Here is a 26,338-nt window from a genome sequence, read left to right as displayed (position 1 = left end):
CTCCTCCTGCCGCTGCCCAGCGCACATTTTCATTCGTCCTCTCTGACTCTGAAGTGGATGCTACCATGGTCTCTCTCTCCCTGCAGTCACTTCTTTCTTCTTGTTTCCCTTAAAGCCTCTCTTTCCTCTATTTCTCCTACTAATATCCTTATAGATTTGCCTAAAGGGGGAAAAAAAAATCAACTTTCTGCTTTGGACTTACATTTTCTGTTTATTTTTCGAACAGTCCGTCACTAAGGGCTTTCTCCCCCGTCATCCAGAAATACTGACTTTTTATTCTTTAAGAAATCTGTGTGATGCCCCTGTTCATTTTGAGAATATAAGTAGTCCTCCAGTTACATAAAGAACAGGGAACGAGAACTATCGAGTGGGAAAAGTGTGTGAGTAGGCTAATGGATCTGTCTCCTATGGTTAGAAAGCGGTACGTACAGATGGAGAGACAGAGCTGGAGATACAGATGTGTATGTGTCTGTTACTGAAAGTTAGAGACAGTAAATAGAAGTTACTAACCACCTTTCTCAGTACCCTCTGTATTTCCTATGGTATGGAAGCAGCACAGCTGGTAACGACACAGATTCACAACCCTCCTTCCCGAGACCAGACCGTGACTGCGGACATGGCCCGGGCCCAGCAGAACCTCTAACTGAGCAGCTCCAGGGACAACCCCGCCCCCGCCCCCCAGCCCGTCTGAAGCGCTACGATTGTAACTAACACAGTTCTGGAAGCTGCACTAACTGTCTACTTCCCCTCAGGTCGAACTGCTGCATTCAGGCCTCCACGAACCCTGAGCCCGGAAGCCTGGCCACTCCACGCTGTCATCTCCGAGCCAAGAACACGACGGTCTGCTCGCTGCTCTGAAACCTCCACTCCCCCGTCGTATAGGAGGCCTCAAAAACATTGCCCTTCACTTGCCAGGGAGCCTCCCACTTCCTTCAGTTTGTTAAATCTTGCTTTTAAACCTCGGTGTCTCCTGTGAGAACAGAGTGTCTGCCGGCTTTTCAGGGCTGACGAGTGGCTTTGCGCTCTGCCTCTGTCCACCGTGCCGCCCAGCGCGTGGCCCCTGCAGTCACTGCGGAACCTCCCGCCGTCTCCTCTTCTGCGCCCTCCGCAGGCGCCTCGGCCCCCTCTGCCCAGACGAGAGGGGTTTCTCTCATCTGACTTGTGGCCTTCTTACAGCTCCCCCACGGCAACCCGCCGTTCTCAGGACAAGGCCCACGCTCCTGGACACTCCCTCCCACGCTGCCTACGTACGGCTGACGCTCTGCTCACCTCTCTAGCTTAGGTCCAACCGCCCTCAGCGGCCACACCCCACTTTCCAAACGGCCTCTGTCCTCTTTGTTGACACACCTGCAGCTGGTCTGCACTTCATCCTTCCGGAACCAACCAACCTCCATGCCTCTGCTTCTCCCCGGACACTCTGCGACGCTCTCCCGAATGGCCTTCCTCAGTAAACACCTTTAACTGGTCGCCGTGTGCTGAGCCCTGCCGCACCTGCAAGCGGCTTCTCCGCTCGGGACGCCGGCACCCTTGCAGACGGCTCAAGTGGTGATTCCTCTCCCCACTGCCACGCTCATCCCAGACCTTTGCTCTTCCAACCTCTTGCAGAAACCTGTTACTCCGAGGCTGATGCCGTCGAGCTGACCACCTCCGACTTTCTTCCTGGTCACCTACCCAGCTCCCTCTCTTCAGCCTTCCGTCGCCGGAGGCCTAAGCGCCTGGTCCATCGTCCAGCACACAGGACCACACTCTACTCTCAGACCTGGGGTCACCTCGTCACATTCACGCTGCCACTTACTCTGCTCCAGCCGGCCGATTCCATGACCGCACCCGAGGCCAAGCTCACCTGCAGCGGCTTCTCCGAACCGGAGCGCAGACCCCGGCTCTGCGCGCACGGTGGGCCCCGCTCCTGGGTTCCCAGCTCACCTGCTCCCACCCTCACTGGCCGCTCTCTCCTGAATTCCCACTTTCTTTCCATCGCTCTTCCCATCTTACTTTTTTCTCTCCAAGGCTTGTTACTTAAAGACTCTCGTGTTTTTAAGTAAAACTGCTGCCCTCGACACCGTTAACCCCCTAGCCCACGACTTTTCTTCCCTGTGTTTGCCTAGTAACACCCTAACCGCATGCTTCTGTGTACTTCCCGGCCTGCCCGCGGCCAGGGGAGAACCAGCTGGTGGCCACTTCAAACCTCCTACTTTCTCCACACCCTCCACTTTACGAAGGAATCAGGGCCACCCTCCAAACCCGCCTCAACTTCTCAGCCCTGCTCTGCAAACATGTGCGGTAAACACCCGCACATCATCCCTCCCCACGCGGTACAACGCAAAGCTCCCCGCTGAGGGGCGCGCCCTCCACAGAGCTCTGCACACCCTCCGCCCCCTCACACCCAGACGTGCGCTCAAAGCCCTTCGTGCAACACAGACCGCCAGGACCGGCCTCCAGCTCACACCCGCCCCGCCCCGCACCACTGTCCTCCACGCTCTGCAATCTGCCCCCAGAACCCGTCCCAGCACCGCCCCTGCCCTTGCTGACGCGCGGGAGCACCTCCCCACCGCCAGTGCTAACCACGTTCTAACCCCCTTCCTTCACGGGCCCTGCACACTGATGCTCCCTCCCTCCCAGGCTCCCGAGACTCCCTCTCCCCCTCTGATGCCTCTGCCTCCTCTCCTGCACGGCACCTCCTCCTCCTCTGCTCCCGTGAATGCTGGTGTCCTCTGCGCTATCTCTGAGGCTTTGTCTTCTTACTTTAGAATAATCACTTTACTTACTTATCTGGCTGCACCCCTCGGCATGCAGAACTTCCCTGCCCAGGGATCAAACCCGCACCCCCCTGCAGTGGAAGCACAGAGTCTTAACCACTGGACTGCCAGGGAAGTCCTTTCTCTTCTTCTTCTTCTTTTTTTTTTTTAAAAATATTTATTTATTTGGCTGCGTCGGGTCTTAGTTGCGGCACTCGGGATCTTTTGTTGCAGCGTGCAGGCTCTTAGTTGTGGTGCGTGGGCTTAGCTGCCCTGCAGCATATGGAATCTTAGTTCCACAACCAGGCATCGAACCCGAGTCCCTTGCATTGGAAGGCGGATTCTTAACCACTGGACCACCAGGGAAGTCCCAAATCCTTTCTCTTCTCTTTTTTTTCTTTTATAAATAAATAAATAAATTTATGTATGTATGTATTTATTTATGGCTGCATTGGGTCTTCGTTGCTATGCGTGGGCTTTCTCTAGTTGTGGCGAGCGGGGGCTACTCTTTGTTGTGGTGTGCAGGCTTCTCACTGTGGTGGCTTCTTTTGTTGCAGAGCACGGGCTCTAGGTGCACAGGCTTCAGTAGTTGCAGCACGCAGGCTCAGCAGTTGTGGCACACGGGCTTAGCTGCTCCGCAGCATGTGGGATCTTAGTTCCCAGACCAATTGAACCCGCGCCCCCTGCACTGGCAGGTGGATTCCAAATCATTGCACCACCAAGGAAGCCCATCTCTCCTTATTCTTTTTTTTTCTCTTTTTATTTTCTCTCTTTTTTTCTCTTTTTTTTCTTCTTTTTTTTCTCTCCTTATTCTTGATGCTCTGCCTCACCTTTCTCTGCAAGCTTACTGAAATCAATGTTTAAATAATTTTTCTGTGATTGCTCAGAGAGTTTAAGAAAAAGTTGCTTCAAATGTAATGAGTATTTTATTATGATTTAAAAACATCTATTAAATAACACACTTATAACATTCTCTCTGCAGATTCTCTAATGTATGTTCTTCAATATGCAGCTGCAAACCTCATAACTTAATTCCTTAATAATACTTTGGTTAAATAAAACACAAGTAAAACAAATAAAAATTACCTTTATCGCCAAGGTCTCTAAAAAAAGTTGATCCACAACCAGCTCCTTTGATTCCTGCCAGTACGTCCTCAATATCCTTTGAATAAACATATTAAAATCTTTCAATTTAACTTATAATAGTTGATTTTCTATCTTAAAAAAAAAGAAAAAGAAAAAAGACCTTCACCTCCATTGCTTACCTTATTTGTCAGCCTCTTGACTAAAGTTTTACCTATAGCAAAGAAGAAATATTATTTAGTACCCATATACCTTGGTAAAATTCAACTTCCATTAAGAAGAAAATCACTTAAAAGACAAAACAAATAACTAAATATTTATAAAAAATAGAAGTCTGGCAATTTCAGCTAATATCTTTAAACAGAAGTTATGAGCCAGAGAATTCTAAGTGTAAACACAAACACTGTAGTTCTTTGTAAGACCTATGTTCACTTTCACTCACTCCCTTCCAGAAATATGGAACCTTCTAACCATCTCTCACTCATCATAGCTGTCTAAGAGAAATAAGTTTGTGCCAAACATTATTTCTTTCTTTACATGATTATTAAAATCTGTCTCCTTTTGCTTTCATTGACTAAAAAAATACACATTCATCTTTCAGAAAGCTACCTTTTTAACCCTGAAAGGTTCTTAAGGTCACAGCTCTGCAGTCAGATCTAAAGGCTGGTCAGGGGCTTCCCTGGTGGCGCAGTGGTTAAGAATCCACCTGCCAATGCAGGGGACACGGGTTCAGGCCCTGGTATGGGAAGATCCCACATGCCGTGGAGCAACTAAGCCCGCGAACCACAATTACTGAGCCTGCGCTCTAGAGCCTGCGAGCCACAACTACTCAGCTCGTGTGCCACAACTACTGAAGCCCGGGCGCCTAGACGCCATGCTCCCCAACAAGAGAAGCCCGCTCGCCGCAACTAGAGGAAGCCCGCGCGCAACGACGAAGACCCAGTGCAGCCAAAAATAAATAAATAAAATAAACAAATAAATAAATAAAATAAAAGTAAAGGCTGGCCAAGATGGCTGTTCATTCTAAAGTGATGTTACTTTTAACAGTTTCCTACTGGATAACAGATTAAAATTCTTTCAGGCTTTCCGCCATCGTCTTTAGGCTGACTTCATTTTCCTCTTATCCACTGTAATTCTAAAGCAATCACCTTGCTTCTTTTGTTGAGACTTTTTCTGAAGACAGCCTCAAGCCATTTACACATCTAGAACACTGAAAAATATTTTGTTAATTTTATTTCTTACGTAAGCCATATGCATCACAAACTTCCCTTCTTGCTCTCAAAATTATCCATGAAGTTTGTTCAGTGCAATTACATGGTGTGTGAAAATTCAGGTGACAGGTTGAAAAAAAACAATACTTTTAGATGTGGCTTTTTGCAGTTTGGGATGCTTAAATTTGGATTATAAATCTACTGGGGACAAATTCTATTATTTACTGTTAATAAATTATCAAGATTTTATTTTTGCTTTAATAATTAAAACATTAATTGTGAACATGACCATATAATTTTTAGAAACATCTATGACCATGTTTGTAAGCTTAGGAGTTACTGTTTTGGAAAAATTGTCACTGATAAACTATTGTTACCCAATGACAAATAACTCGATTCTAATGTTAGATGCTATTATAACATGAGATCATCAAATAGATAGAAGTTACCCGGTAATTTCATGTTGACTACAAGTTCTGCCGGATACCTGTATATGTATTTGATTATCAAAAATGGAGAATCCATGTACTAAATGAACTTGTCTTGAAAAAAATTTTTTTCAAAATGGAATATTAGAAAATGGTAAAGAAATTACCTTTGCTGATAAAAAGTCTGGGGTACCTCTGTTACAGAAAATTCATTTTTAGGTTAAAAAAGAAAAAGACAAGGCAGAGCTCCTAGGAGAACACCTTGTCTTTCTGACTTCCTTTCTCCTAAGTCAATAAACATTTCTCTGAGTAAGAGAGGAGACTGTGGTGTTTCCAACCCAGAACCCTCTGCTGGGGTTTCTTAGTGCGTCTCACCCAGGCTGCCTGGTTTTAGACCACTCGTTTATGGGCTCCCCAAGGAGAGAGACCAAGTATCAGATTTAAGAGGGGTGCGGTCTGGTCGGCTACACGAGGGGCATGACCTTTGTCCATCTGACAACAGTAACAACACAAAGACACATTAAATATACTTAAATATATGTATTCATTTTTGCCAGTCCTCTCCCCCCTACTTTTTAAAAAATTGAGGAAGAGTTGATGTCCAATATTAGTCTCAGACATAAAACATAGTGATTAATAATTTTGATAGGTTATACTCCATTTATAGTTATTGTAAGATATTGGTCATATTCCCTGTGCTGTAGCAGGGGTCCCCAAACCCCGGGCTGCGGACCAGCATCGGCCCCGTGGCCTGTGAGGAACCAGGCCACACGGCAGGATGTGAGTGGCGGGTGAGGGTGTGAAGCTTCATCTGCTCCCCCATCGCTCGCATCACCGCCTGAACCATCCCCCCCCCCGCCCCGTCCCGGTCCGCGGAAAAACTGTCTTCCACGAAACCGGTCCCTGGTGCCAAAAGGGCTGGGGACCGCTGCTGTAGAGTATATCCTTGTAGCTTATTTTACACAGAGTAGTTTGTATCTCTTAATCCCCTATCCCTATATTGCCCCTCTCCTTCTTCTCTTTCCCCACTGGCTTTCTCTGTATCTGTGAGTCTGTCTCTTTTTTGTTACATTCATTTGTTGTATTGTTTAGATTCCACATATATGTGATAACATAGTGTTTGCCTTTCTCTGTCTGACTTAGCATAATGCCCTCTGGGTCCATCTATATTGCTGCAAATGGCAAAAATTCATTCTCTTTTATGGCTGAGTACTATTCCACTGTATGTATACACCACATCATCTTTATCCATTCATCTATTGATGGACACCTGGGTTGCTTCCGTATCTCGGCAATTGTAAATAGTGCTGCTGTGAACATCTGGATGCATGTATCTTTTCAAATGTTTTCTTTGGATACATACCGAGGAGTGGAATTGCTGGATCATATGGTAGTTCTATTTTTATTTTTTTGAGGAACCTCTATACGGTCTTCCACAGTGTGCATCAATTTACATTCCCACCAACAGTGTAGGAGGGTTCCCTTTTCTCCATATCCTCGCCAACATTTGTTATTTGTGTTCTTTTTGAGGACGGCCACTCTGACTGGTGTGAGGTGATACCTCATTGTAGTTTTGGTTTGCATTTCTCTGGTGATTTGCAATGTTAAGCATCTTTTCATGTGCCTGTTGGCCATCTGTATGTCTTCTCTGGAAAAATGTCTATTCAGGTCTCCTGCCCATCTTTTAATTGTGTCTTTTGTTTTCTTGAGGTTGAGTTGAATGAGCTGTTTATGTATTTTGGATATTAACCCCTAATCAGCCACATTATTTGTAAATATTTTCACACACATAAGAAACGCATTCTTATTGTTTTCATAGCTATTTCATATACATTTATGCTGTCATATAAAAATAACAGAATGGGAAAAACTTAACAGCAAAAAAGGCAGATCTAGAGTTGAGGATGCCTTGCTTCACTGTGCTAGTATGAAAGGATGGAAAATACATTGTAGCTTTTCTTGGTAGGGGAAGGGATAAATCTTCAACACTATGATGGAATTTTGGCTCAAGAAGTAGAGTGTTTTAAAAGGTCTCCACCTACTCTGGAGATTCCACCACGTGGTTTTCACTGTTTACAGAGGATTTCTGAAGTTAAAAGCCAGGAACAAGCACATCTTGTTACAGGCAAACAGCCATTTTAATACTTAAAGTAAGTAAAACTGCAACAATACATATTAAGTGTTGTTACAGGTCAAATAAATCTTTGCCTGTAGCCAAAATAAAGTTATTTGATAACCATAACTACAAAAACATTGCTAATAGTATCTAATTCAACTTCATTTTGCTAGAGATAAGTGGACTTTTGACACATAAAAATTGCACAGTAGAGACATTTACATCATTTCACATCTTGCATAAATACATGGAACAACTTAGCATCAATATTAGAATTGGTATAAGAGCTGATTACACACTTGCTTGAATTCAGTCTCAGCTATGATGGAAATCAAGGCAGAAAATAGCACATTAGCAAAGTGACTGAGCTCCCGAATATCACTAATAAAAGTGATAACTGGAGGAAAAAAAGGAAGGCAAATTTCAGTGGTGCTATTTTCTTTCAACAAAGCATATGGCTTGTTTATTTTGCTGGAATATTTAAATAGTGAGAGCCAGAGATGACCTCTGGTTGGCATTTCTTCTAGAGGAAGACAAATGTGATGCCCTAAAATGCCTAAAACTGGCCTCCTTGCCAACTTTGATAAGTCGCTTCTTGAAATACATTTACATCTTTTTTTTTTTCTTTTCGGTACGCGGGCCTCTCACTGCTGTGGCCTCTCCCGTTGCGGAGCACAGGCTCCGGACGCGCAGGCTCAGCGGCCATGGTTCACGGGCCCAGCCGCTCCGCGGCACGTGGGATCTTCCCGGACCGGGGCACGAACCTGTGTCCCCTGAATCGGCAGGCGGACTCTCAACCACTGCGCCACCAGGGAAGCCCACATTTACATCATTTTTGAATGGAAAAACGAGAAATGTGACTTTCTTTTTTGCAACCTTAAGCACTGTGAAATAATTAATAACATTATACATAACAAATAATTTAATTACAGCTTGAAAACTGATATAAAGGGGGAAATAGAAAGCTAAGAAACTAAACAATGGGGAGCGGGGAAGGTGAGGAAAAGCTTCTCCAAATGAGAGCTGCTTAAGTTAAGATCTGACAGATTAGCAGGAATTAGCCCAGAAAAGTGGGGCTGAAAGCGTTCCGGGACTAGCAGGTGAATCGGGCCTGAGATGGAAGGGCTGGAACCCTCTGCCAACACAGCAGGCCCTGCGGTGCCCCCCCACCCCCGCCATGAGGTGGAAGAGCGCCATGGTTGTGAAGGGGGTGTTACTATCTCACGACCTCTACTTTCTCTTTGAGCGGCGATCAGGTCCTTTGCTGGAGTGTGTAGGACAAAGTGTAAGGCCACGACACAGCGGAGATGCTGGTGTACAGAAATACAACCGATTTTCATACAGAGGTGCTGTGTCCTATGACCTTGACAACTCCCTTACTAGTTTAGTAGTCTTATTATTTGTGGATACTTTGAGATTTTCTACATAATCATGTCTCTGAACAAAGACAACTTCCCTTTCCCTTTTAAATCTGTAGGTCTCATTTCTTTTCCTTGCCTTTTTGCACTGGTCGCTACTTCCGGTAGCATGGTGAATACAAGCCGTGAGAGTGGACAGCCTTGCCTACTCCCTGATCTCAGAGGCAAAGCATCTAATCTTTTACTATTAAGAACGATACTAGCAACTGGCTGTAGGCCCACATGGCCTTTTAGGACCTAGCCTTCAAAGTGCCACACTGTCACATCCATGCATCTCTAGGAGTGGAAGTCGCAAAGGTCACGGAGAGGGGATACAGGTCCCACCTCTTGATGGGGGCTGACAAAGTTCTGGAAGAGCATACGGGACCAGAAATACCGTTGCAGCCATTTTTGGAAATACAACCTGCTGCAGCATCTTAACAGATTTATCCCCTCAGAGGGAATATTCTTCTCCCTTTTGTTGTTTGCTTAAGGAAATGTATCCATTTTTCTCACACCCTTTGTGAAGTCATGATTCCTCCAGCTCTCTGATGAAACTACCACATTAGATAGTCTATTACCCCAACTCTACACTAGATTGTGAATTCCATTAATATCTGTTTTATTTACCACTACATCCCCAAGGCCTAACACAGTGCCTCTTACAGGAGGTGTAGCCAATAAAATTTTTAATAAAGGTGTGGATTATAACTCATCATTTCATTATATAATAACTGTTGATATATTTACTTATTAAGCTGTTTAATAAATACTTGTGCCAGGCACTGTGCCAGTCCGGGAACACGGTCGAACGAGAGACCGTGACGGGGCCGTTCCCCAGCAGAGGGACGGCGGGCGGGGAGGCGCAGGGCACCCACAGCACGTTTACGGTTGCTGACCTGAGATGCCTCTGGTCAGATGAGAGGTCTGGTCTGGAGACACACACGTGAAAAAGTCAGTGTTCAGGCACAGCTAAGTCACTGATGGGGGCAAGGTCCTCGAGGAAGAAGGCAAGGAGGAGAGAGGACGACCTGAAGATGGAAGCTTAAGAAGATCTCGTAAGGGGGCATCAGTTTTGTCCCCAAGACTAGACCGGAGACTCTCTGAGGGTGCGTGTCACATTTACTGTTTACATCCTCCAGGATTTTCATTTTGGTGTGAAATTAAACCCCAGACTGATCTGATCTGGGCTGCTCTGTGTGTCAGGTTCCCCATGTCCCCAAACACCATGGAAACCAGCTGTCCTTATGAGGGATTAAAGTTGTTCCTCGTGCCACAGCCTCCACTTGATAAAGACGCCACAGGATGAAGCTGGGACCAGAGCTCAGCGCTTCAGTGTGGACCGAGCTTGGCACTGGGGAATAAACCTTCCAGGCTAATGCTTCTTGATGCCACATTCCAAAACCGTCCAAACTGTTGATAAATGACCTTTGAAATACATACAGTGAACAGTTCTTCCAGTTTCTTATGACAACAATCACAAAAATAAGCCAGAAGTCATATGTATATGAATGTTAGAAAACAGAATCCAAGTTTTAATTTTTTTCTCAGGATGCTGAATGAAAAGTTGAATCATTTTAGAATTAAACGTCTTAATTTTTACTTTTTATTTGTTGTATACAAGCCCGGTAAAGTAGGCTTACATTGGATGTAATTCCAAAGAATCTCATATTTAGAATGATTTTTTTTTTTTTTTGCGGTACGCGGGCCTCTCACTGTTGTGGCCTCTCCCGTTGCGGAGCACAGGCTCCGGAAGCGCAGGCTCAGAGGCCATGGCTCATGGGCCCAGCCGCTCCGTGGCAGGTGGGATCTTCCCGGACCGGGGCACAAACCCATGTCCCCTGCATTGGCAGGCAGACTCTCAACCACTGCGCCACCAGGGAAGCCCCTCACCCCTTCTTTTTAATGATTCCTTTTTATATCATTCAGAGAACAACAATAAGTAAGCTGATTAAAAGCATAAGAATATAAGGGTAGAGGGAAACTGACCCTCCTGAATATCCTTCCAAGGAGGAGAAATCTGTCTTTAAGAAATAAAAGCATGGCCCGTGGGCTTTAAACCTGTTCTTCTCACACAGGAAAATGCATCCTCCCCAGTCAGGGTGAGGGGTCATGAGCTAGGTAGGGGACAGACAAACTATTTGCCACCCTGCAGTCTGACGACTATGGACGTGCTCACCACGCCCCATCTTAGGTACGTGTGTGCATGTGTGTGTTTACAAGAAGACCGGGAGAGGAGAAAGTATTTACGTGTGGAGATGGGTCAGCACTCAGATGCTGCCAGGGCAGTGTGCTCACGGCCCACTCTTACCCACGTACTGATTGGATGGGAAGGAGACTGCTTAGTGAGTCCTTGGAAGCCTAAGCAGCTAATTTTTTTGGCAAATGAATTTATCAGCAATCTGTGCTTTTAAAACTCCTGAGATGGCTCCTACAAATCAGTTCACTCTTCTGTAAGAATTGACCTAGATGAATATGTTTCGGTTTAGACCCACAATGAGTTCTCTGATATTGGAAATGCATATAAAGAGTCATGTTTGGGCTTCCCTGGTGGCGCAGTGGTTGAGAGTCTGCCTGCCGATGCAGGGCACACGGGTTCGTGCCCCGGTCCGGGAAGATCCCACATGCCGTGGAGCGGCTGGGCCCGTGAGCCATGGCCGCTGAGCCTGCGCGTCCGGAGCCTGTGCTCCACAACGGGAGAGGCCACGACAGTGAGAGGCCACGACAGTGAGAGGCCCGCGTACCGCAAAAAAAAAAAAAAAAAAAAAAGAGTCATGTTTTTATTATTTTAGCGTCTCCATTTATTTTTTGCAAATAATTTTATTTATTTATTTATTTATTTACTGTATTCATTTTTTTCACACACACACACTGTATTTTATTTTTACAAGAGATAAATAAACTGATACCAAGCATTGTAAATGGATGGCCACAACAAAAGCAACAATGACTGCAATTACCAAACACGAAACACACTCACACTGTGTCATAATATTGACATTCAGTCCAGGAATCCTCCATTGTAACAGCTCCTTTACTCTGCAGTGAAAATTGATTTGTATGTTTTTTTGCCTCTGGGTCCTTGTGGGATTTTTTTTTTTTATTCAAACAGAAAGTCACAAAAATTATAATCATCCTCATCAGTTCACTCAGTCCCATGTAATTAATTTTTTTTCATCTTGGTCTTTTGTTAGCACTGTTATGAATTCATCAGTTTTCCATTAGAGTTCTGAAAATGCTTATTCATTCAGTTCAGCAGTATGGTCAGTTACCAGAAACCTGTACTTGTCAGAGTCATTTCCATGAAAATAATTTTAAAATTAATATTTTCAACTGGGAACAAGGATTGGTATTTTTATATGTTTTTATAGCTTTATTGCGATATACTTCATATATCACAAAATCCGTCCATTGAAACTGTATAGTTCAATGGTTTTTAGTATATTCAGAGTGGTACAACCATCACCACCACCTACTTTCAGAACATTTTCATTACCCGCCAGAAGAACGGAAAGCCCATTAGCAGTCACTCCTTTTCCCCTACGTGTGGGCAACCACGGATCTACTTTGTCTCTACAGATCTGCCTATGATGGACACTTCACATAAATGGAATCACACTACCTTTTAGCTGCTCCCACTTACTCTCCCCAACTTGTAAATGCTGGGTCATCCCAGAGCTCATTCCTTCCACCCACCTTTCCCATCTAAACTCACTTTTGCAACCTCATGAAGTCTCAGCTCTCATGAATCCACTGAAGAGTCTTCAACCTACATTTCAGTTCCGTTCTCTCTCCTACTTGTACATCTAACTGCTCACTCAACACTTCTTCTTGGACGCCTGACAGAAACTCCTGTGAATGAATGAATACCTACTATGTGCCGGGCACTACTCTGGGTATTTTGTTTATGTCACTGAGCACAAGGGACACACATTCCTGTCACGGAGCAGACGCTCTAGGGGGAGAAACAGACAATAAACAGTAAACTTCAAAAGTAAGGAAATTGTAAATACATATTATAGTAAACATTAGGGTGTGACAAGTGCTATGGAAAATAACTGAACAAGGTAAGAGGGATTGAAAGGGCAGCAGCGTGGAATAAGATGGGGCTGAGATGTGAGCACAGCACTGTGCTTGTAACAAAAGCCTCTGGAAAGAGGGGCAGGCATTTATCTTGTGGCTCTTGGGGAGCTGGACAGTCTCGTCACTGCTGTTTGCGCTGGCGAGTCAGCAGTCGGTCTGTCCTGCATTTTCCACCGCAGTGCCTGCAAATGAGGTAAAAGAACCCTGACGCATCCTTCCCTGACTTCTGTGCATCCTGCCTTGCTTTGGTCAGCTGGATAAAAATGCAGCTCCGTCTGACTAAACAAATGGAAATAACGTGTCCTTAACAAAAGTTACTAAGGTAGAAAGACACAGTATAAACGCTCTCTCTATGCTGTTACAACAGCATTAGTTCTAAGGCAGAGCTGTACACATTTCATAGTAACAGAACATTACATTTAAGCGTGCAGGCCATTAAGGCAAGAAGGAAAATTATGCTTGACCACAACATTTTCTAATATAAGATAATCTTTCTAATAATATAAAGCCTCATTATGGTACCCTTAAACACATTTTCAGCAAATTTTTAATTCTGAAGATGCTAAAATTAATTCAATAAAATTGCAATGTAGAAGGAATACAATAAACATCATATTCTACTAAAATGAGCTGCATGCTAAAATTACTGTGAGAAAAAGTCATAAGAAATTTGACTTTTAATAACATTTCTCCAAGTAAAATTTAAGTGCTTTCCTCATGACAACGACATATTGTTGCTGTCTTACATAAAGAGCTTTAAATGGAAGAGTTGGTTTTTAAGTTGCTCTGTATGACGGAACCAAAGGGTACCACCCACAGGATAGACACAGGCACAAGTCAGAGCAAGAGGGCTCCGAGCAGTAAGTTAAGAGCTCCTAGAACCGCTAAACGCGTTTACGGAGAGTAAAAGGATCAGTGTGTTGTTCAGAAGAAGGAGGTCCAGCCTGAAGGAAAGGAGTCCTTCGCAATAATCTGGGGAGAAGTGCTGAGGGCCTACCCTGAGCAAAAGACACAGAGGAGGACACAGAGAAGGACAGAGAAGAGAAGTGGAGGAGGAAGAATAAGCTGCTCTTGGTGACGGAGCAGATACAAAACATGAGGCAGCTGGACATGTCCACGAAAACTCCCCACAGCCTGAGTGAGCTGGGGGAGCGCCACCGCAGGGAAAGGGGGCACCGGAAAGAGTGTGATGGGGAGGAAGCGGGCTTCAGTTTCGGATGCGCTGAGTTCCAGATGCCTGTGGGGATAACGCACGAATGTAAGTGCCTGATGCACAGCGAGACCAGAGCTTCTAGGGGCCAGCAGAGAGCTTGAGACACGAAAAACGACCCTGAAGCGACAACGGTGAAGCCGTGAGCAGCAATAACCCCCTGGGGGACTGTGTCTAAGGGAGCAGCGCTGAAGGGAGGGAGCATTTAGGCGCTGGTAGGAAGAGGAAGCACAAAGGAAACTAACGGCAGGAACACATCGCTGAGAACAAAACCACAGGCGCCCAGGGAGAGACGTCCACAGCAGCACGTGCTGCTAGAGGGTCAGTCAAGAGTCAGGCGAACAGCAGCCGCCCGTCTTGGCCATTTGGGGGCCACCGCTGACGTTCAAGAGAATAGTCAGCAGAGAGGGAAGGCAGGAAGCCAGACTGTGGTGCAGGCCGCGAGAGCAGGGGCCGCCCGCTGGAAAGCGAGTAGCTGGCGGGGCTGACTGTGCTGGGGTCGTCAAGGCAGTAAAGACACAAGAGGGTCTGTAAGCTTCAGACACTGAGACGGTAGAGGCAGAGAGAACGAGGGAAGGAGATGCAGAGAGGGTGGTGGAGGAACGAGTCTCAGCAGGGCAGGGAGCAGCGCTGGCAGAAGGCTAGGCAGCGATGTGTAAATGCCTTGGAGAATCTAGGCCAAGTTGAAGAACATGAATTTAGTGGCTCCAATCTGCATAACCATGGGATTTTCTCCAACAGTTCACAGCAGTCTAGGTTCAACAAGGACAAAGGGGAAAGATACTGGGAAGCAATTATTAAAGAGTGACAAAATGACAAACCATGTGGCTACAGGGAAGGAAGAAGGTCCAGAAGGAGTTGAGAACTTGGGAAAAATGGGATAACTGAGAGCAGAAGCTTTTATGAAGTCAAGAATAGGTATGCTGGGTATGAGAAAGTGGGTAAAGTGGGATTCTGTAATTTGGGATTTCAAAACTGGGGCAATTCTAAGTAATGGACATGGGAGGTGAATGATAAGAACGAAGGTCACTAAAATTGAGAACTAAGTACTGTAAGGCTAACGACATTCAGTAGAAAACAGCATCAAAGCTTGGAATTCAATAGAAAAGAACTTAAATAAGGGAAGATGGTGTTTTAGCTAGATAACCTAATTCTGAAAGGAGCACGTTTTTATGGTTTTCTGAGTGTGCAGTAAGGGATTAGGGTGACACTGATCTCCCCCAAACCTAACAAATAATGAAGGAGAACAAAGAGCCAGCATCCACCTGAAAGAGGCGTGGGGAGAGGGTTCAAATAAGCCCCATCATAAATAAAGTATATTATTTGTAAGAAGTCCAGGAAGATAAATACCAGGTAAAAATGAGTTTAGGAGCTAATAGATTTCAGACTGCTTTATTTCTTTCTGTTTACACGTGAGGATCACGGGTCATTGGGGTGCCTCCCTTTTTTCTTGTTTTGCTGTTCATCATGATCCGTAGGAATGCAACCAAGATTCTTCGTCTTCTTATCCATGATGAAAAATGAAGAGGAAGGACATCATATGCATAAAGGATGTATTATTCGGCCTTCAAAATTACTCAATTCTTCATTTAGCTAAATGCCTTCTGATAGAGTTTAACTGCATTCCAATGAATAATAAAGTGGAAACATTATAAGAACCTAAGTTGGTTGAATCAAGGGTTGCATGAAAACAACAACAATGAAAGAAAGAAAAAGCCATGTAAACTTTGAACTTCATTAGAAGAACCTGGGTCTATGGCTAAAACAAAGTAGAGCGAAGTAAAACTTCGATTCAATTGAAAGAACATAAAATGGGAGAAAATTCTTTTTTTTTTTTTTGGTGGGGGGCCTGTGCTGCACGGCTTGTGGGATCTCAGTTCCCCAATCAGGGATTGAACCAGGGCCATGGCAGTGAAAGCCTGGAATCCTAACCACTAGGTCACTAGGGAAATCCCAGGAAAATTCTTGAAAGAACATAAAACGGGGCAAATTCTTCGACGACACTGAGCACAAGACTAAATAGCTCCTGTTACATGAGGAAGAAAATACAAATGTTTCTGAGAGAAAGTCAAAGGAGTGAACCACTGAGTCAGGTAAAGAGAAAACAGACATTAACACATACTGTTTACAAGTATATGATATGTTAATATTCTGCTAATCAAGCTTTTACAACCTCCACTTGAAACCCTAAATGAAAAAATTAGAATAAATTACAATACAGGTCACAGCACAGACATTTCTGATAAATAAGAACTGTTCGCCTATTAAGTATTTCTAAAAAATTCTTTCATTATCCTTTGTTTTCTTTCATAATATCATCCTGTTTTGTACCTTTCAGATAAAAATTTTTAGAAAAAGCAGTCTATACCTGTCATTTTCATTTCTTTCTAATTCTTTCTTTAACTGTCCACCACTCTCTTGACACCGATCTACCAAAGGTCCTGGTGACCCATGCTGATGACCAAATCCAACAGCCTCTCCCCAATTCCCATCCTACTGGATCTTTCTGGACACCACACTACTGACCAAACACTTCCTGCTCCCGTGACACTGCACTCTCATCCGTGGCCAATGGTCTTATTTAAAAAATCTCTGTAACTGGCTCTTCTTGCTTCACTCACCTTCTAAATGTAGATTTCTTTAAGACTTTTTTTTTTTTTTGCGGTACATGGGCCTCTCACTGCTGTGGCCTCTCCCGTTGCGGAGCACAGGCTCTGGACGCACAGGCTCAGCGGCCATGGCTCATGGGCCCAGCCGCTCCGCGGCACGTGGGATCTTCCCAGACCAGGGCACGAACCTGTGTCCCCTGCATCGGCAGGCGGACTCTCAACCACTGCGCCACCAGGGAAGCCCCTAAGACATATTTTTAACTTTTTCTTTTTAATGCAAATAACAAATATTTGTTGCTGATGAATTAGAAAATTACAAGACAAAAAGAAAATACAAAAACTGGTAATTCCAAAAGTAAGAGTGAACTACTAGCAATGTGGCGAATATCCTTGCAGACTGTATGTTACTTACACGTATATATAAACAAGGAAAAATGGGATCTCACTCTTCATATGCTTTTAGAAAGTTGCCTAACTGACAGACTTGAAGGGAAAAAAGACAGTTCGACAATAATAGATTTCAATACTCTACTTTCAACAATGGACAGAACCGCCACAGAGAAGATCAGTAAAGAACTAGAGAATGCGAACAACACTATAAACCAGCATGCTGAAACTTACGGAACACAGTAAAAAATAGGAAATGTGAATGTATCCAAACAAGTATGGAGTGTGAATCAGTAACCAAAAACTTCCCAACGGGGCTTCCCTGGTGGCGCAGTGGTTGAGAGTCCGCCTGCCGATGCAGGGGACACAGGTTCGCGCCCCGGTCCGGGAAGATCCCACATGCCGCGGAGCGGCTGGGCCCGTGAGCCATGGCCGCTGAGCCTGCGCGTCCGGAGCCTGTGCTCCGCAACGGGAGACACCACGGCAGTGAGAGGCCTGCATACCACAAAAAGAAACAAACAAAAAACAACCTCCCAACAAAGAAAAGCCCAGGGCCAATGGTCTCACTAGTGAATCCTACCAAACATTTAAAGAATTAACACCAATCCTCCTCAAACTCTTCCAAAATCTGAAGAGGAGGTAACATGTGTGAACTCATTCTAAGAGACCAGCACTACTCTGATACCAAAGCTAGACACAAACAAGGAAAGTAAACTACTACAGGCTACCACTATCTTTTATTAATATTGGTGTAAAATTTCTCAAAAAAATACTAGAAAACAGAATCTAACAGTCCGTTAAAAGCATTATACACCATGAGCAAATGGGATTTATCACTGGAATGCAAGGTGGTTCAAGATATGAAAATCAATCCATGCAACAGACCACATTAATAGAATGAAAGAAAAACCCCACAAGATCATCTCAATAGATGCAAAAGAAGCATCTGACAGGGCTTCCCTGGTGGCACAGTGGTTGAGAGTCGGCCTGCCAATGCAGGGGACGTGGGTTCGAGCCCTGGTCTGGGACGATCCCACATGCCGCATAGCAACTGGGCCCGTGCGCCACAATTACTGAGCCTGCGCGTCTGGAGCCTGTGCTCCGCAACAAGAGAGGCCGCGATAGCGAGAGGCCCGCGCACCGCGATGAAGAGTGGCCCCCGCCTGCCGCAACTAGAGAAAGCCCTCACACAGAAACGAAGACCCAACACAGCCATAAATAATAAAATAAATAAATAAAAATGTTAAGTGGAAAAACAGTATAAAAATTGGTCTAAAAAAAAAAGAGAAGCATCTGACAAAATCTAACACCCTTTCATGGTAAAAACACCCAATAAACTAGGAATAGAAGAGACCTTCCTTAACATTATAAAGGGCACACATATGTAATATGAGAGCTAACATCATACTCAATGATGAAGACTGAAAGCTTTAACAGAAACATTAGGAACAAGAAAAGGATGCTGCTTTTGCCACTTCTATTTAACATGTGACTAGAACTTCTAGCCAGAGTAATTAGGCAGGAAAAAGAAATAAAAAGCTTCCAAATAGGAAAGGAACAAGTCCAGTTAAATCTGCTCATAGAAAACATGATCTCATTATGCAGGAAATCTTAAGAAATTCACAAAAAACTGTTAGAGCTAATGAGTGAATTTATCAAAGTTATAGCATACAAAATCAACACACATAAATCAGTTGTATTTCTATATACTAGCAATGAGTAATCCCATAATGAAATTAAGAAAACAATTCCATTTGCAATAGCATCACAAAGAATTAAATATTGGGGAATAAATTTAACCAAAGAGGTGTAAAACTTGCACAGTAAAAGCTATAAAACTTGATGGAAGAATTAAAGATTTAGATACATGGAAAGACATCTTGTGTTAATGGAGTGGAAGACCTAATATTGTTAGGATGACAGTACTACAAAAAGCAATCTTTCTATTCATTGCAATCCCTATCACAATTCCAATGGTGCTTTTTTTTTTTTTTAACAGTAGGTGGGCCTCTCACTGTTGTGGCCTCTCCCGTCGTGGAGCACAGGCTCCGGACGTGCAGGCTCAGCGGCCATGGCTCACGGGCCCAGCCGCTCTGCGGCATGTGGGATCTTCCCAGACCGGGGCACGAACCCGTGTCCCCTGCATCGGCAGGCAGACTCTCAACCACTGCACCACCAGGGAAGCCCCAATGGTGCTTTTTGAAGAAACAGAAAAGGCCATCCTAAAATTCATATGGAATTTCAAGAGACCTTGAATAGCTAAAAGAATCTTGAAAAAGAACAAAGTTGGAGGATTCAGACTTCCTGATTTCAAACCCTAATACAAAGCTACAGTAATCAGGCCTGTGTGGTACTAGCAAAGGATACACATACAGAACAACAAAACAGAATTGAGAGTTTGGAAATAAACCTATACATTTATTTTGGATATTGACAAGGAAGCCAGGAAAATTCAATGGGGGAAACAACACTCTTTTCAACAAATGAATAATCAGATCATTAGATAACAGATAAAAATAATTAGATAATAAATAATAAACAGAGAGCCACATGCAAAAGAATGAAGTTGCACCCTTTTACTTTACACCACTTACAAAAATTAACTTAAAATGGATCAAAGACCTAACCTCAATAGTTAAAACTATAAAACAGGGGCAAATCTTTATGACTTTGTATTTGGCAATATTTTCTCAACTATGACACTAAAAATATAGTCAACAAAAGTAAAACAAATACATATGACTTCATCAAAATTAAAAACTTTTGTGTATCAAAGGACACTATGAAGAGAGTGAAATGATAATCCACAGAATCAGAGAAAAACGGAATTTGCCCATTTCATCTAAGTTATTTGCATACAGTTGTTCATTGTATTCCTTTACGATCCTTTATGATCTAAGTTATTTGCACACAATTGTGTTCCTTTATGATCTTTTAGGATCCTTATGATTCCTTTATGATCCTTTATGTATTCCTTTATGATCCTTTTGACTTCTGTTAAGGTTGTTAGTAATGCTCCCTCTTTCACCGTTTTCTAATAGTTTTGAGTTTTCTCTTTTTTTTCCCTTGGTCAATTTAGCTAAAGTTTTTTCAACTTTTGACACCTCTTTTCAAAGAAACAGCTTTTAGTTTCATTGATTTTCCTCTACTTTTTCTAGCCTCTATTTTCTTTATCTATCATCTTTGTTATTTCCTTTCTTTTGCTTGCTTTAGGTTTAGTTTGCTCTTCTTTCTCCAGTGCCTTAAGATGACAGGTTAGGTTACTGCTTTGAGACCTTTTTCTTTATTAATACAGGTATTTACTGTTGTAAACTGTCCTCTAAGCACTCTTTTAGCTGCATTCTATAACTTTTGATGTATTATGTCTTCATTTTCATTCATCTCAAAGTATTTTCTTTTTCTTTCTTTTTTAAGAAATTCAAGTATAGTTGATTTACAATGTTGTGTTAGTTTCAGGTGCACAGCAAAGTGATTCAGTTATACATATATACATCTGTTCTTTTTCAGATTCTTTTCCCTTATAGGTTAATACAAAATATTGAGTATCGTTCCCTGTGCTGTACAGTAGATCCCTGTTGGTTATTTATTTTATATATAGTAGTGTGTATATGTTAATCTAAAACTCCTAATTTATCCCTCCCCTCCATTTTCCCCTCTGGTAAAGTTTGTTTTCTATGTCTGTGGGTCTATTTCTGTTTTGTACATAAGTTCATTTGTATTTTTTTTTTTTTGGTTCCATCTATAAGTGGTATCATATGATACTTGTCTTTGTCTGGCTTACTTCACTTAGTATGATAATCTCTAGGTCCATCCATGTTGCTGCAAATGGCATTATTTCCTTCTTTTTTATGGCTAAGGCTCCACTGTATATATAGACCACATCTTTATTCATTCATCTGTGGATGGACACTTGGGTTGCTGCCATGTCTCGGCTATTGTATACAGTGCTGCTATGAACATTGGAGTGCATGTATCTTTTCGAATTAGAGTTTTCTCCAGATGTATGCCCAGAATTGCTGGAATTGCTGGATCATACGGTAACTCTATTTTCAGTTTTCTGAGGAACCTCCCTACTGTTCTCCACAGTGGCTGCACCAATTTACATTCCCACCAACAGTGCCAAAGGGTTCCCTTTTCTCCACACCCTCTCCAGCATTTACTGTTTGTAGATTTTTTTTTTTTTTTGTGGTACATGGGCCTCTCACTGTTGTGGCCTCTCCCGTTGCGGAACACAGGCTCCAGACGCGCAGGCTCAGCCGCCATGGCTCATGGGCCTAGCCGCTCTGCGGCATGTGGGATCTTCCCGGACTGGGGCACGAACCCATGTCCCCTGCATTGGCAGGCGGACTCTCAACCACTGCGCCACCAGGGAAGCCCTGTTTGTAGATTTTTTGATGATGGCCATTCTGACTGCTGTGAGGTGATACCTCATTGTAGTTTTGATTTGCATTTCTCTCATGATTAGTGATGTTGAGCATCTTTTCATGTGTTTGCTGGCAATCTGTATATCTTCTTTGGAGAAATGTCTATTTAGATCTTCTGCCCATTTTTTGATTGGGTTGTTTGTTTTTTTGATATTGAGCTGCTTGTATATTTTGGAGATTAATTCCTTGTCAGTCATATTGTTTGCAAATATTTTCTCTCATTCTGTAGGTTGTCTTTTTGTTTTGTTTATGGTTTCCTTTGCTGTGCAAAAGCTATTAAGTTTAATTATGTCCCATTTGTTTATTTTTATTTCCATTACTCTAGGAGACAAATCCAAAAAGATATTGCTGTGATTTATGTCAAAGAGTGTTCTGCCTACATTTTCCTCTAGGAATTTCATAGTATCAATCCCACATTTAGGCCTTTTGAGTTTATTTTTGTATTCATCCTGCTTGGTATCCATTTTGAGTTTATTTTTGTATTAATCCTGCTTGGTATTCTGTGAGTTTCTTGAATCTGTGGTTTGGTGTTTGTTAATAATTTTGGAAAATTCTCAGCTGTTAATACTACAAATATTTCTTCTGTTCTTTCTTCTCTTTCTGGTATTGCCATTATGGGCATGTTACACTTTTTGAATTATACCACAGTTTCTGAATATTGTTTTTTCCAGTCTTTTTTCTTTTCAGTTTGGGAAGTTTTTTTTTTTTTTTTTTAACATCTTTATTGGGGTATAATTGCTTTACAATGGTGTGTTAGTTTCTGCTTTATAACAAAGTGAATCAGTCATACATAAACATATGTTCAGTTTGGGAAGTTTTGACTGACATACCTTCAAGATCACCAATTATTTTCTGGGCCCAGAGGATTATTCTGATGAGACCATCAAAGGCATTCTTCATCTCTGTTACAGAGGTTTTTATTTCTAACATTTCCTTTTGACTCTAAGAGTTCCCCTATCTCGGTTTACATTACCCATCTGTTATTATATGCTGTGAACTCTTCCTTTTAGAGTCCTCAGTATATTATGGTTATTCAGAATTCCTGGTCTGACAATTCCAAAATATCTTCTATATTTGAATCAGGTTCTGATGTTTGCTTTTGCCTCTTCAGATGACGCTTTTTGCCGTTTAGCATACCACTTGATTTTACTGTTGAGAGCCAGATATGATGTGCTGGGTAAACATTACTGCAGTAAATAGGCCTTTGGTGTGAGGTTCTATGTTTACTTGGCTACCATTAGGCTACCATTCTTATTAGTCATCCATTTTATCCACATCAGTGTATACATGTCAATCCCAATCACCCAATTCATCCCACCACCACCCCACCCCTTGTGTGACCCTCCTAATTGCTCTAACCTAGTTTCTTTTTTTTGCCCAATTTAAAACATCAACACCACCAAAACGTAACATCTTGGATGAATTAGTTACCCTATTAAGAACTTATTTAGTGACACTTAAAAACTTACCTATTTTTTCCCTCTCTTTAGGATACTTTTTTTTTTTTTTTTTGCGGTACGCGGGCCTCTCACTGCTGTGGCCTCTCCCGTTGCGGAGCACAGGCTGCGGACGCGCAGGCTCAGCGTCCATGGCTCGTGGGCCCAGCCACTCTGCGGCATGTGGGATCTTCCCGGACCGGGGCACGAACCCGTGTGCCCTGCATCGGCAGGCGGACTCTCAACCACTGCGCCACCAGGGAAGCCCTTTTCCTCTTTTTAGAAAAACCCACATACAAAGCAACTATTTCTTAGATAAATAAATAAATAAAAGTTTAGTCTCACAAGGGTTGAAAGTCTAAATAATTAAGTAAACGCATGGTACAAAGAATGATGATAATTAAGATGAAGAAAAGCTGTTACCAATTCTATAAAACAGAGGTTTTTCAGCCCTAATATTTGATTTTTTTAACTTAAAAAACAAAAACACAACTTACGTTCGATTTGGTCAAACATTACTGAGAAGAGGAAGTCCCGTGGTGTCATGTAATACTCTCCCCCGTGTTCCAGTGAGGAAAACTGCATGAAGCGCTGTTTACGAGGAGACGGTTTCCCTTTCATCTCTCCAGAGTCCACACTTTCCTAAAAGAAAAAGAAATTGCAATTTCAGATTTTTTTCAGTATCAGTCCCCAACTTAGCTACTTCTACAATAATCTTTAAAGAGTAATTTTAGTGTTTAGGTATAACAACCTCCAAACTTTGAAGTCATTTACTGAACAGATATTTACTGAGTGCACAGGCACTGAAAACAGAGCAGTGATGAGGCTAACCTGAGGAACCTGCATTCCCAAACAGGAGAATGACAATTAACGAATAAATGTATAAAATAATATAAGACACTAAGAAGTGCCATGAAGAGATATAAAGCAGGATAAGAAAGTGATTAGTAACATTTCGGGGCTTCCCTGGTGGTGCAGTGGTTGAGAATCCGTCTGCCAATGCAGGGGACACGGGTTCGAGTCCTGGTCCGGGAAGATCCCACATGCCGCGGAGCAACTAAGCCCGTGCGCCACAACTACTGAACCTGCGCTCTAGAGCCCTCGAGCCACAACTACGGAGCCCGTGTGCCGCAACTACTGAAGCCCGCACGCCTAGAGCCCGTGCTCCACAACAAGAGAAGCCACTGCAATGAGAAGCCCGTGCACTGCAACGAAGAGTAGCCTCCACTCGCCGCAACTAGAGAAAGCCCGCGCACAGCAACGAAGACCCAACGGAGGCAAAAATAAATAAATAAAATAAATAAATTTTTTTAAAAAGTAATATTTCATTGGGATGGACAAGGAGAGCCTTTCCGAACAGGTGACATTCAACGAGACTAAATGAGGCAGGCCTTGTGGGCTTGGGCTCTGGAGGGAGAGCATTCCAAGGAGGAGGTAAAGAAAGAAGACAGACCATGGGACAGGAACAAGCGTGGTGTGCTCAAGGGTGGTATGGCGGAAGAGAAGCTCAGGGAGACAGGACGGCAGCAGATCATGTAAAGATGAAGTACATCCATTCTGATCAGTGGCCCTGATTTTAGGAATATATTGACATCATGGGTGCACAGTGCTAAGAGAAGAAGAATGGCTAAGATATTGTTACTGTCAGAGTCTGTACCTTAGACAATGGGACCTGGGCCTTGACCCAAATGCTGATAGAGACGATACTGAAATATTTATTGCTAACCTTTCACGGAGCACTTACTATGTGCTAGGCACTGTACTAGTTAAGTACCCTCCGTGGACTATTTAGTTAATCCTCACAGTAACTGAACAGTAGATACTACAGTAGATATGAAAACTGTAAAGTAAATGCAGAGCCAGGATAAAAAACCAGGTGTGTCTGACTCAAAAGTGTTTCAATCTCTTAACTACCACAACTACCCTCCTACCCATGGCTAGGCACTGTGCCCTAGGCAGCCTGGAAGAAGACGACATACCAGTCAGCACACGTGCCAAGGTCAAAATAGGAACCTTGACTCAGAACACGTCATCTGTGAAATCCAAGAGCACACTGGCACTCGGGACCGCTCTCCTGAAGGTAACAAGCTAAATCAGACCACGACATCCTTCCTGGACACGTCGCTTCCATTCCATGCTGACACACAAGTCATGTTCAGTAAGTGCTGAGTGGAGTGAAATGGGGAAAAACGGCAATTCCGGTTGCTTAAACCTCCAAATTCAAAGCCGTCAACAGCTCCCTTTAGCTGATCTCAGTCCTCTAACCAGTATTAATTCTCTCTCCCCAGTTTGACAACTGGCTTCCTTGAGTGCCTACCAGAATACTGGCCGTATACAGAACACTCAATAATACTGCACTGAGAGTGCCCTGTCTTCTCCAGATCTTGCCTCTTCATGTCTTTCCTTTTCTTTCCCCTTAAATTACTACTATAAAAATAACTCAAGGGGCATGTCTTAATTATATGAGTCCATACTCTTATCTCAGTCATCAGAAAATTGAATTTTATTAATATTTTCTGAACATTTTATACATGAAGTAGATAAATTATCATTTGATATATTATCAAATGGATAGTATTTGTAGGAAAACAGTGGTAAACAAGACAAACAGTAATTCCTACTAGAATGTACTAAGTGCCTTGGCAGTGAATTTACAGAAAGTATACAGATGGGATAGGGAAGGGAGAGGGGTAAGAGTCTTCTCAGTAAATGTCACAGCACTGGCAAAGTCCTAGATACAAGAGTAATACAGTGTATTGAAGAGCTGAAGAAGTTAAACACGGATATATACATTATTAGCTTAAAGAATATTTGTGTTTATTATACCAATGTTAATATATAGTCTATTAGATTTTAAAAGGTAAATAATCTATATAGAAATAGGTATATGAATTTCCAAATCTTTAAATAAATGTTGGTTCTTAAAAAAAAATTATTTATTTATTGGCCATGCCACACGGCATCTGGGATCTTAGTTCCCCCACCAGGGATTGAACCCGTGCCCTCTGCAGTGGAAGTGCGGAGTCTTAACCACTGGACCGCCAGGGAAGTCCCAATGCTGGCTCTTTTATATTATCTTGTATCTAAGTTGTTCATGACTAGTTAAAAAAATATCTTTTACCAACCACTTAATCCCTTTTATGCAAACAAACATATTCTTCTTTCTAAACTTCAACCAACTAAAAGGGGCCAATTACTCATTTATCCTCCTCAAGTGCT

At 43.0% G+C, this 26,338-nt stretch overlaps 1 protein-coding gene across 1 annotated transcript in view; it reads right to left on the bottom strand.

The window, feature by feature from the left end:
• MICU2 (mitochondrial calcium uptake 2) overlaps positions 1–26,338 on the bottom strand; it is a gene marked incomplete at its 5' end in the record, with an annotated part of 84,835 nt that overhangs the window by 32,555 nt on the left and 25,942 nt on the right. Inside the window, 3 exons of the mRNA XM_082675897.1 lie at positions 3,822–3,897; positions 4,001–4,032; positions 23,617–23,761. Of these exons, the coding sequence (XP_082532023.1) occupies positions 3,822–3,897; positions 4,001–4,032; positions 23,617–23,761 (253 nt within the window). The remainder of the gene's footprint in view (positions 1–3,821; positions 3,898–4,000; positions 4,033–23,616; positions 23,762–26,338) is intronic.

Source organism: Grampus griseus (assembly GCF_964374135.1).
Source record: "Grampus griseus genome assembly, chromosome: 18".
In the NCBI taxonomy this organism is placed as follows: Eukaryota; Metazoa; Chordata; class Mammalia; order Artiodactyla; family Delphinidae; genus Grampus; species Grampus griseus.
Note: the sequence above shows the minus strand (reverse complement) of the source record. Positions and strands in the feature narration are given on the sequence as shown.